The sequence below is a fragment of the Cherax quadricarinatus genome, chromosome 40 (genome assembly GCF_038502225.1).
Source record: "Cherax quadricarinatus isolate ZL_2023a chromosome 40, ASM3850222v1, whole genome shotgun sequence".
Lineage (NCBI taxonomy): Eukaryota > Metazoa > Arthropoda > Malacostraca > Decapoda > Parastacidae > Cherax > Cherax quadricarinatus.
The window spans coordinates 5,199,522-5,213,068 of record NC_091331.1 but is presented as its reverse complement, the minus strand read 5'-3'; the positions used below and the strand labels follow the sequence as shown (position 1 = coordinate 5,213,068).

At 40.0% G+C, this 13,547-nt stretch overlaps 1 protein-coding gene across 1 annotated transcript in view; it reads left to right on the top strand.

Annotated features, from left to right (window-relative positions):
- The first annotated feature begins 202 nt into the window (after positions 1-202).
- Positions 203-13,547, top strand: part of LOC138850914 (barH-like 2 homeobox protein) — a 142,007-nt gene continuing 128,662 nt past the window's right edge. Inside the window, exon 1 of the mRNA XM_053774780.2 lies at positions 203-2,515. Coding sequence (XP_053630755.2) covers positions 1,726-2,515 — 790 coding nt within the window. The 5' untranslated portion in view covers positions 203-1,725. The remainder of the gene's footprint in view (positions 2,516-13,547) is intronic.

Sequence of the window (13,547 nt, the reverse complement as noted above, 5' to 3'; positions counted from 1 at the left end):
GGAGTGAATGATGGTGAAAGTTTTTCTTTTTCGGGCCACCCTGCCTTGGTGGGAATAGGCCAGTGTGATAATAAAAATATATATATATATATATATATATATATATATATATATATATATATATATATATATATATATATATATATATATATATATATATAACCTTCATTTTAGGTGTCAGGCAATTAGTCGCCTGGAGGGATTTTTATCCAATTGAAATATCGATTTCGTGTGTAAATAAATCAAAGATGTCGGCCAGGAACAATCTTCGGTCCTCCCTTCGGAGGACATAGCTTAAGATGGGTTCATTTAGCGTCCCAAAGGTTCACTTGCCGTCCTGAAAGGTTCGCTTAGCACCTCAAAGGATTTACTTAGCATACCGAAGATTAGCTTAGTGTACCAAAGGTAAGGAGTGAGAAACGCAAGCCTACTCGCCCGCCCGTAAGCCCTGGGAGCGGGAGCAATTAAGTGGCAGAAGAGTGCGAAATACTCTGGAATGAGAACGAAGCCGGCAGAACCTCCGAGGAAGCATGTCCTGCCGGGTAGGTGGTCAAGAACAGCCTGCCACGCCTTATAATTCAGGATATATAACGTGGGTCTTCTCGGCTCAGCTTCCCGCCGCTGACAGTGGCTCGTGTGTCCCCATTCTTCTCCATAATTTGTTTTCTTTTACTCTCTCCCAGCTCGACGCGTGTGGATTTAATATCGGTGGATGGGGGCGTGCAGGGGCGAGCAGGCGGCCGTGGTGAATCGGCAATGGAGGGTCTGAGAGGACCCTAGTCCGCCCACACAAAGATGGTGCGTCAGTGTCTATATATTAACTGGTTTCGCTTCCTGTCGATCCTCTCAATGGCTTCATCTGTTGGTAAATTATTCATTATACACGCCATTCACACCCATTGATACTGCCAGGTGTCGCCAGACTGAACATCGTCAATTGGCAAGTAGCACAGAAGATGAGGTTCATCAGTGGTCTGGTCGCTCAAGATGTTTACCGGAAAATAAAGCTCTGGGTGTGTTTGCCTGCAGAGCGTTTAGTGGAGATGTGCAAGCAGAAACCGCATGTATTTGCTTTAGGGTTTGAGAGAGAGAACATGCAGCGTAAAGCTGCTGGTAATGGAATGCCCTGGCGTGCTCTCACCCCCGTGATAGGCTCGAGGCTGCGCCGGTGGGCGGCGCATCACACCCACCGACCAACCACTCCTCTGGGGATGGGCGTAACCTGGCCCCTCCTCTTCACACCGCCATGCCAGCCAGAGTTACTGCCTGACATAATATTCCAGGTTGCTTGGTGGAAAGAACAAACATTTGTTGACGTTTCACGTAAGACGATCTAATTTAAGAGTGCACAGGAGAAGAATACAGGGAGAATAAGAGAGCTGTCAGTGTGACAATACTGACGCGAGGTGAAGGCTGTAACTCAGCCGTGTAACACTAGTTCGACCAGTGAAACAACGTCGCTAGTGGCAGCAGTGTTGTGGTGTTGGTCCGCTGGCTAGCATACACACGATCGTGAGGCTACGTTGAGGTTTTAACCTCCAGGGATATGATTCAGCGGCGTTAAAGAGTGTTTGTGTATAAGGAGGTACTGCGAGGATTGCGTAGTGACTTAAGGAAGTGTGTGAGGAGTGGCAAGGATGTGGCAGAGGGCGGCAGCGGCGGCAGAGCGGCGGTGAACATCAGTGTTCGGCCGCGCCACCCGCTGTGGAGGGTGGCCGGTCCCGCATGTGTCCAAGCATGAGCGCAGATGCGGCGTCTGGGACCTGGGGAGGCTCGCCGGAGGCTGCAGAGATCCTCCACAATGATGCTGGCAGGGAGGAGGAGAAGGAAGCAGGGGCCCCCAGCCTCCCCCACCACCTCGCCGGGGATGACTCCGATAGTGACATTAGTGTGGGGTGTCCCTCACCCAAGCCTGATGACGGCACTTCCCCGGCAGCGGAGTCTCAATCTGTCGCAGGTCACAGCGAGGACCTGGGAAATCCCCCTTCGCGCACGCCGACTCCAGGCGCTGGTTCGACACCCATGAAGTACCAAGAAGATGGAATCGCCTCCCCGGAGAGTGTCATGTCGCCTCCACCGCCCCCTACCACTCCCGTCAAAGAAGGCACAGAGGACGAATACTTCAAGCCGCTGAAAAAACTGAGAATGATACAGTTGCAACAGCAAGAGGAGGCGGCGGCAGCTTTAGCGGCTCGAACTAACGCTGGAGTAAAGTCCTTTTCGATCTTAGAGATCCTCAGTCACAAACCTGTAGTGGCCAAGGCTCCTGAAGCCTCAGGAGCCCGCATCGTTAGGCCCTGGGACACCGATGAAGAGGAGGACGCGTCGCGGCCACAGTCGGTGGACGACATGAGCGTCTCCTCGGCGTCTTCTTCAGGCGGGTCGCCGCGGCCAGCGTCCAGTGGATCAGGCCAGGGCCACTCCCGCACCCGCGGCAAGGATGGCAACCCTCTGGACGCTCTTTTCCAGATGACCAGCAAGACTTTTGAGGGACTCAAAGGTGGCCAGCAGCCCGGTGAGTACCATCCCTCTATAGTAAATTTTCCAGTACCATGCCTCCATAGTAACACTTCCAGTATCATACCTCCATAGTAAGTCTTCCAATACCATGTGTTCATAGTCTTGTAGTTCATAGTAAGTCGTTCAATTCAAAGTCTTTCAGTTCATAGTAAATGATCCAGGACTCGAGTAAGTACCACCTTCCGCATTCGTACTCCAGTGCCCGAGTAAGTGCATCACTAGTAGTACTCTAGTCCCTAATATGTACTTTGGCACCATAATAAATGCTCCAGTACCCTAGTAAGTACTGTGATGCCCAGACAGGTACTCCCACAACATGGGTTTGTCACACTCGTACAGTTCATCAGGGGGTAAAACTACCCACTTTTCAGCAGTAATTTTCCTTACAAATCATTACCTCCTCCACAGAGTCTCCTGTACTGTATTTACATCTTAAATGATATTGTACTAATACCGACAAGTTGGGAATCTATATTGCTCAGACGAATACAGATGAATAGAACAGTAGAAGTAGTATTGAGTAGTGGAAGGGGGGTCAGTCCCTCATATACCTAAAATATAGGCATATTGTGTAGGAAAAATATTTTACTTATATCTTGGTTCTGTTAGCTGAATTAAGGGAGGCCTGATCCGAGACCGGGCAGCGGGGGCGATGACCCCCGGAACTGACTACAGGTAGAATTATCTCGACAAATAGATCATCCGAGAGGTAACTATTGTCTTTTTTTGTGGGGAAGCGCTAACATCGTAGGGGTCATACCGCATTTCGGGTACTGGAGGTAATCAAGTCGGATCTAAGGGGAGGAGAACTCCTGTTCCTCGTATCAGAAGCCACATTTTAAAATAGGAGAGTTTAGATAGTGGTTCTCTAACACCAGTAGCAATCCACTTTTATCTAACACCTGAGAGAGAGAAAGAGAGAGACAGACACATTCATATGCATTTTTTCCAGGACAGTACCTTGTTTATTTTTATCAGTAAAGCAAGCTTTAATAAAGATAATTTACCAGTAAAACAAGTTTTAATAAAGATAATTTACCAGTAAAACAAGTTTTAATAAAGATAATTTACCAGTAAAATAAGTTTTAATAAAGATAATTTACCAGTAAAACAAGTTTTAATAAAGATAATTTACCAGTAAAACAAGTTTTAATAAAGATAATTTACCAGTAAAACAAGTTTTAATAAAGATAATTTACCAGTAAAACAAGTTTTAATAAAGATAATTTACCAGTAAAACAAGTTTTAATAAAGATAATTTACCAGTAAAACAAGTTTTAATAAAGATAATTTACCAGTAAAATAAGTTTTAATAAAGATAATTTACCAGTAAAACAAGTTTTAATAAAGATAATTTACCAGTAAAACAAGTTTTAATAAAGATAATTTACCAGTAAAACAAGTTTTAATAAAGATAATTTACCAGTAAAACAAGTTTTAATAAAGATAATTTACCAGTAAAACAAGTTTTAATAAAGATAATTTACCAGTAAAACAAGTTTTAATAAAGATAATTTACCAGTAAAACAAGTTTTAATAAAGATAATTTACCAGTAAAACAAGTTTTAATAAAGATAATTTACCAGTAAAACAAGTTTTAATAAAGATAATTTACCAGTAAAACAAGTTTTAATAAAGATAATTTACCAGTAAAACAAGTTTTAATAAAGATAATTTACCAGTAAAACAAGTTTTAATAAAGATAATTTACCAGTAAAACAAGTTTTAATAAAGATAATTTACCAGTAAAACAAGTTTTAATAAAGATAATTTACCAGTAAAACAAGTTTTAATAAAGATAATTTACCAGTAAAACAAGTTTTAATAAAGATAATTTACCAGTCGACTAAAGTTCACAATATTTAAAACACAAGATAATACTTATTTGTATTAATATTGATCAAATATTTATTAAAATAGAAATTATTATTGTACTAGCATTAATAATAATAATAATAATAATAATAATAATAATAATATGAATTACACAAAAATAACTAATATATTTAATGACAATAATAATTTCATTGTTAAGCACAATCATAATAATGTTTATAATATAAAATAGAATTAAAATAATATTAATTTTCAAAAATAAATTTAGAATTATTTACACAATATTATATATATATATATATATATATATATATATATATATATATATATATATATATATATATATATATATATATATATATATATATATATATATATATATATATTAATGTGTGTGTGTGTGTGTGTGTGTGTGCGTGTGTGTGTGTGTGTGTGTGTGTGTGTCGTGCTGAATAGGTAAAATTGGTCAATTAGCAAAAACTCATTTAAAATTAAGTCCTTTCTAAAATTTTCTCTTATACGTTTAATTTATTTTTTTTTTCATTCATTTAAAAATTAATAATTTTGTACCAAAAGAACCTTATGAAACTTATCTAACCTTATAACAAGCGCAATTTAATTTAGCCTAATCCAATTAAATATATTTTAGATAGGTTTACAATTTAATAATAAACACAATGAAATATAATTTTTTTCGTTAGATTTGGAATGATTTTTGCGAAATTATTACATACACAAATTTTCACTTGTCTGATTCGGAAAATTCAGAAAAACTTGCAACAATAGTAGTAGTAGTAGTAATAATAATAATAATAATAATAATAATAATAATAATAATAATAATAATAATATTGATCAAACAGATACAGAAACAATTAAAGAATTAATTCAGCTTCTTTGCAAAACTGTTTTTGTGTCTTGTTAAGAGGAAAAGTCATACGTAAGAACAGTCGTAGGGAAGAAAAATGTCCAGAGAACATCAGTACAGAAGAACAGTCAGGCAGGAGAACATACAGTAGCACAGTAGCTCGAGAACAAGTCGCACAGAACAGTTATACGGTAGAACAAACACTTGGATTCTCCACAATCAGAATGATAAACTTACTTAGCATTTATTATTATTGTGATTATTATGATTATTAATCTTATCATAATATATTATTATTTATTTGTTACATTAATGGGAGAAGCGCTAAAGCCGCGGGGGTCATGCAGCATCTGGAGAATGGGAAGCAATCTGGTTCACTCCATTTCCTTGGATGGAGAGTCATCATTTCCTTGGATGGAGAGTCATATATATATATATATATATATATATATACATATATATATATATATTATATATATATATATATATATATATATATATATATATTATATAAATTTGTGGTTAAAGAAATGGAGAAGTTTATTTTAAGCTGACAGCTTAATGGTTAGCTTTTGACAGCTTCTTCAGCCAATCAGAGGGAGACACTGACAGGTCTGTCAAACAACGTCTCTGTCTGTCAAACTGATTACAGGTCGTTTTCTTGTCAAGGGGGAGATGCCTTGATGCTGGTAAAGGGTTCTTGATCCATGGAACTGGCGCTGTCCTCGCCTTCCTCTGATCATATATGATTACCTCCCATTCCCCAGACTCTATAAGGCCCCCTGTGGGTTTAGTGCCCCGCGGCTCGGAGTTTTAAATTTATAATGAAATATTGCAGGGGTAAAGAGTGATTAAAATACACATATTAATGTAAAGAACATGTATACTGAATGTATACATGCATACATACATGTAGACATCTATACATATATATACATGTAAACTGTCATCTTACATGTTAATGAGATAACATTTACCTGTCATCTTATTTGCTCATTAGACAGAAAGATTTACCTGTCATCTTACATGTCCATAAGACAGAAAGATTTACCTGTCATCTTACATGCCCATAACACAGAAAGATTTACCTGTCATCTTACATGCCCATAACACAGAAAGATTTACCTGTCATCTTACATGCCCATAAGACAGAAAGATTTACCTGTCATCTTACATGCCCATAAGACATTTACCTGTCATCTTACATGCTCATAAGACAGAAAGATTTACCTGTCATCTTACATGCCCATAAGACAGAAAGATTTACCTGTCATCTTACATGCCCATAAGACATTTACCTGTCATCTTACAAGCCCGTAAGACAGATTTACCTGTCATCTTTCATGTCTATAAGACAAAGATTTATGCCATCATAATGTGACACACGACAGGATGGTCGTACCTCCCTGGATGGTTGATGTTATCAGCCCTTCCTCACACAGATACCAAGATAACAGTGCATAAGTACTAGCAGTGAACTTATTAGATAACTTTTTAGATAACTTATTAGATAACTTTTTAGATAACTTATTAGATAACTTTTTAGATAACTTATTAGATAACTTTTTAGATAACTTATTAGATAACTTTTTAGATAACTTATTAGATAACTTTTTAGATAACTTTTTAGATAACTTATTAGATAACTTTTTAGATAACTTTTTAGATAACTTTTTAGATAACTTATTAGATAACTTTTTAGATAACTTTTTAGATAACTTATTAGATAACTTTTTAGATAACTTTTTAGATAACTTATTAGATAACTTTTTAGATAACTTTTTAGATAACTTTTTAGATAACTTATTAGATAACTTTTTAGATAACTTTTTAGATAACTTATTAGATAACTTTTAATTTACGTCAAGAAGAACATGTAACAGAAATATTAAATTTATTGAGTAATTCTTTCCTTGATATGGTCCTCTCTTGAATTTTGCTATATACCTCTGGTCCGCAGGTTACTATATGAATATACCTCTGGTCCGCAGGTTACGGTATGAATATACCTCTGATCCGCAGGTTACGGTATGAATATACCTCTGATCCGCAGGTTACGGTATGAATATACCTCTGATCCGCAGGCTACGGGATGAATATACTTCTGATCCGCAGGTTACGGGATGAATATACCTCTGATCCGCAGGCTGGGGGATGAATATACCTCTGGTCCACAGGTTACAGGTTGAATATACCTCTGGTCCACAGGTTACGGGTTGAATATACCTCTGGTCCGCAGGTTACGGGATGAATATACCTCTGGTCCGCAGGTTACGGGATGAATATACCTCTGGTCCGCAGGTTACGGGATGAATATACCTCTGGTCCACAGGTTATGGGATGAATATACCTCTAGTCCGCAGGTTACGGGATGAATATACCTCTGGTCCGCAGGTTACAGGATAAATATACCTCTGATCCGCAGGTTACGGGATGAATATACCTCTGATCCGCAGGTTACGGGATGAATATACCTCTGGTCCGCAGGTTACGGGATGAATATACCTCTGGTCCGCAGGTTACGGGATGAATATACCTCTGGTCCGCAGGTTACGGGATGAATATACCTCTGGTCCACAGGTTACGGGATGAATATACCTCTGGTCCGCAGGTTACGGTATGAATATACCTCTGATCCGCAGGTTACGGTATGAATATACCTCTGATCCGCAGGTTACGGTATGAATATACCTCTGATCCGCAGGTTACGGTATGAATATACCTCTGATCCGCAGGTTACGGTATGAATATACCTCTGGTCCGCAGGTTACGGTATGAATATACCTCTGATCCGCAGGTTACGGTATGAATATACCTCTGATCCGCAGGTTACGGTATGAATATACCTCTGGTCCGCAGGTTACGGTATGAATATACCTCTGGTCCGCAGGTTACGGTATGAATATACCTCTGGTCCGCAGGTTACGGTATGAATATACCTCTGGTCCGCAGGTTACGGTATGAATATACCTCTGGTCCGCAGGTTACGGGATGAATATACCTCTGATCCGCAGGTTACGGGATGAATATACCTCTGGTCCGCAGGTTACGGGATAAATATACCTCTGATCCGCAGGTTATGGGATAAATATGCCTCTGATCCGCAGGTTACGGGATAAATATACCTCTGATCCGCAGGTTACGGGATAAATATACCTCTGATCCCCAGGTTACGGGATAAATATACCTCTGCTCCGCAGATTACGGGATGAATATACCTCTGATCCGCAGGTTACGGGATGAATATACCTCTGGTCCGCAGGTTACAGGATGAATATACCTCTGATCCGCAGGTTACGGGATGAATATACCTCTAATCCGCAGGTTACGGGATGAATATACCTCTGATCCCCAGGTTACGGGATGAATATAAATGCGTTTTTAAATCATTACCAGTAAGGGATGATGAAGTTAATTAGATGTATCAGCAATCTTTACAACGAAGGCAAATTATAGACACGTAACTTGTATTCACTTCCAAGGCAGAGAATGAGTAAGGTATGACTACAGAGTTCTACTTGTTGTTAATAAGTGGGACTTAATTTAGTTAATAAAATCCTAACAGCTTATTTTAAAAGTTATTGACAGGCGTTGGTTGAGCAACAGATGATATTGAATGAAATAAGTTAATAGTTGCAAATATTTTTTTTTTTAAATGAGTCACACACAAAAAAAAATCGGGTTTCGTAGGATCTGCTTTGTATAGTCAGTAGGCCTACTTTAATAATATTTTTGTTCTTACGTTAGTTTTACAGGTGTGGTAATCCCACTGAGTTCAGATGTTTTCTATAAAGTGTTTACCTGGAGTTTACCTGGAGAGAGTTCCGGGGTCAACGCCCCCGCGGCCCGGTCTGTGACCAGGCCTCCTGGATTTCTAATTATTATACAGGATAGCAATTGTGCAAGAAAGGTATAAAATACCGACAATATGAAAGTTAAGACACATGTGCAACATCTGGGTATCTTTATTGTAGACGTTTCGCCATCCAGTGGCTTTATCAATACAGATTCTAGGACATAACTGGAAGACAGTAGAACTATATACAAAAGATGAGGTAATCAGTCCCTCAGCCTTGAAGTTAGTGTTCACAGCATCGTGGTGGAGGAGAGTCTGGAGCAAAGGCAAGAAGACTGGCAGTTATATAGGCGTCAGTGGATAAGGACGGGCATCAGACGAGGGCATAGTCACTGATAGGCGGGATTCCCCAGTGGAAGTAGGTCCTTCCCAAAGAGATGGGTTAGTTGTAGCAGCCGTGAAGGTCTTGTAGATGTCCTCTGAACCAAGATTCCATGATGTTGCAGTGTCTGACAAGTTGTGCAAGAAAGGACATCTACAAGACCTTCTTCACGGCTGCTACAACTAACCCATCTCTTTGGGAAGGACCTACTTCCACTGGGAAATCCCGCCTACCAGTGACTATGCCCTCGTCTGCTGCACGTCCTTATCTACTGACGCCTATATAACCGCCAGTCTTCTTGCCTTTGCTCCAGATTCTCCTCCACCACGATGCTGTGAACACTAACTCCAAGGCTGAGGGATTGATTACCTCATCTTTTGTATATAGTTCTACTGTCTTCCAGTTATGTCCTAGAATCTGTATTGATAAAGCCACTGGATGGCGAAACGTCTACAATAAAGATATCCAGATGTTGCACATGTGTCTTAACTTTCAGGATAGCAATTCCCAGTCATTCACCCATACAGCATTCCAAGTCTGCGCCAGAAACATCCATTCCTGGTCCTGGGAAACGAGCGAGATCCGAGTTCAGTATTCCACAGTGGGTATGAGAGTTTAGAAGCCAAATTTTTTTCCGCTCAGCACTTGGGCCCATTCAGCATAATACGTAAATGATTTTGACACAAATCTCACATCGTGGAAGACATTGACATCAGACATTATGCATTTGTAAATCAATACAAGATACAATAAGTATTGGCGTTCTAGTTCCCCATTCACCCCTTGTCAGCCTTACAAGCGAGTCGACTTCAGTTCAAAGATAATACACAAATAATCCGCACATAGAAGAGAGAAGCTTATTACGACGTTTCGGTCCTACTTGTGTATTGTTCCAGTCCAGTCAATCAGACTCGAGTGCAACACTAGACATTTATCTTTTAATTAATGGTACACAATACCGAAAAGCTGATGAATACGACACATGTGTTACTCTTGGGTGAATTATCTGCCGAAACGTTGTGCCTGGCTGGCTTCCTTAGTCGATTACAGCGGTGTCTTTTCTCCTAGAGACGGTGGAAGAGGCGACGAGATCATTTTTAAGGAGTTCAGTGCCTCATCTCTTACGTAAGTTGCTTAGTACTTTGGCCTTGATTAAAGGGGTTCAGTATCTTACCCTTGATTGGTGCTCATTCGCTTAGCCTTGGACATTTATTGTGGAAACGTTTCGCTCACTTGGAGGTTTGTCAATCTACCTGGATTGGCAATGTTCCCAGTTCCTTGTGTTTACACATTGAGATATAGTTTAGTCTCTGAGCCTAGAGTGGAAGGCTTAGCGTGTTCCTCATCGCCCTTGTGAAGTCTCCCAACTCAGGCTGATACATTTCATTACCAGATTTGAAAACTCATCCTATGTGATGGAGTACGACGAGAAAACTATCCTCGTGATATAACAGGACAAAAACCATCCTGTGTGATGGAGTTTGACAGGTAAATATAATTCTGTGTGATGGAGTTTAGCAGAAAAATCCTCCTCGGGATGGATAATGACAAAAAATCCTCGGTGATGGGTATGTTAAGTGAAAGTTATGGTTTTAACCTTGTCAAATATTACATAGATCAAGGTAGTCACATAATGTGTGATGTGTTTGCTTTTGAATTTAAACAAATAGTGAGTTTCCAGAAGTTGTGAAAGGTTTTTCATGGAGGTCTACTCCAGGAAAACTTGAGGCCAGTCGCATTAACATCACCTCTCGTGCAAGTCTTTGAGACAGCATTTTATTAGAAGCTTCGACCTCCATAATCACTGCCAGCAACAAACCTGGTTGACCAGGTAGTCGATAGTGATGTTTTCTCTGGTTGTGGTTCGGGAGTAAACTAACTCTCGACGCGGCCATCGGCATCTCTATTTCTATTTTACCCGAAGAAGGTTTGGAATAAATACGGAATACTTAAACCTTGGAATCTACTTCGGTAGATTACATTCGGACTTGGAATCCATTTGGAATGTACTTGGACTCCTCCTTGATTACATACCTAGAATACAAATAGAACATACCAGTAATCCGCCTGGAACAAGCCTAGAAAAAACACCTGGAATCATCCTGGCACAATTGTATAATTCCACCTGAACATACCTGGGATCCACCTTGAACAGTCCTGGCGACGGTTCTGGGTTATTTGATGTGAAATTCGGGAGGGTTCAGCCTCTGGGAGGGCTTACCTACGGCCCAGGTGGTAATGATCGTTAATTAACTCTCTTACCTGTGGGAGGGCAACGCACAGGCAGGGTGGAGGTTTGAGCATACATGGAGGGCTAGGTATTCGTGGAGGTCTGAGTATACATGGAAGTCCGTAGCATACATGGATGTTTGTGGAATTCCATTTTCATAAAGTACAAAATACAGCTAACACACTCAGAATCCCTTGGAAAAAGAGTTTTTGGCTCTAGATGATATCTCAGCCTTCAAAAAAAAAAATGCGCAGACACAGAAAACAGTAGAACACTGGCCAAAAAAAAAAAGAAAAAAATATCGACTAGTAGCCCTAACACTAAATATAAAAGTCTTCGGAAGGAGGAGGAGACATCAAACAACAAACTGCAAGGAAGAGCATAATCTGCACTACCCAAAACATCATGGATTTAGATGGGGCTAAGATCCTGCTTGTAACAACTACTAAACCATTATAACAGGATTACGAAGGCGTTGGAAGGAAACCAAAATGGAGATGCAGTATACACAGATTTCGAATAAAAACATTTGACAAATGCCATCATGGAGTAAAATGAGGGGGGATAGTTATAAAGAGGGAAGTAGGCAAATGAATATTGAACTTTCTGACAAACTGAACACTAAGAGTGATGGTAAACAGAATAAAATCTAGAATTAGAAAAAAGAAGCTTAATACAACAAGGTGCAGTTCTGGTATCTTTGTTGTTTCTTATCCTCATAAAGGATATAGATAAAAACTCTAGGATCAATTTGATATTAACAAATGATTCTAAAATAAGTATGAGAATCACCTCGGTAGAAGATAAGAAAGAAATGGTAGAAGATATTACCTGGAGTTTACCTGGAGAGGGTTTCGGAAGTCAACGCCCCCGCGGCCCTGTCTGAGACCAGGCTTCATGGTGGATCAGGGTTTGATCAACCAGGTTGTTACTGCTGACTGCACGCAAGCTGACGTACGAACGACAGCCCGGTTGGTCAGGTACTGACTTTGGGTGCCTGTCCAGTGCTTTCTTGAAGACAGCCAGGGGTCTATTGGTAATCCCCCTTATGTATGCTGGGAGGCAATTGAACAGTCTTGGGCCCCGGACACTTATTGTGCTGTCTCTCAGTGTACTCGTGGCACCCCTGCTTTTCATCGGGGGAATGTTGCATCTCCTGCCGAGTCTTTTGCTTTCGTATGGAGTGATTTTCGTGTGCAGGTTTGGTACCAATCCCTCCAGGACCTTCCAAGTGTTTATTATCATGTATCTCTCTCGCCTGCGTTCGAGGGAATACAGATCAAGGACCTTCAACCGTTCCCAGTAGTTTAGGTGCCTTATCGCACTTAAGTGTACCGTGAAAGTTCTTTGTACACTCTCCAGGTCTGCAATGTCGCCAGCCTTGAAGGGGGCCGTTAGTGTACAGCAATATTCCAGCCTAGAGAGCACAAGCGATTCGAAGAGAATCATCATGGGCTTGGCGTCCCTAGTTTTGAAGGTTCTCATTATCAATCCTATCATTTTCCTAGCGGATAAAGTACACACATGGTTGTGGTCTTTGAAGGCGAGATCCTCTGACATTATCACTCCCAGTCTTCCAGAATAACTTGACGGTCAGTGGTGACAAGTTCCAACTGCTTATATATGGAAGGCGCAAACGAGGTACTCTATACAAAATGTAAGATGGTCATCAAATAAAAGGAAAAAAATATTTGAAAGACCTGAGTGCAGCGATGTCAGCTGAGCTATCTTCTAAATAACACCATAAAGCAAATGAAAGGTTAGTTGATACATGGATTTGCTCCGCCTGGTAATCTAACACGAGTCCCTTCGGTTGTTTGCTACATTAAGCTACATGCGATTTATCCCTTAGGGTTTAGTGCTTGATAATAATAATAATAATAATAATAATAATAATATTATTATTATTATTATT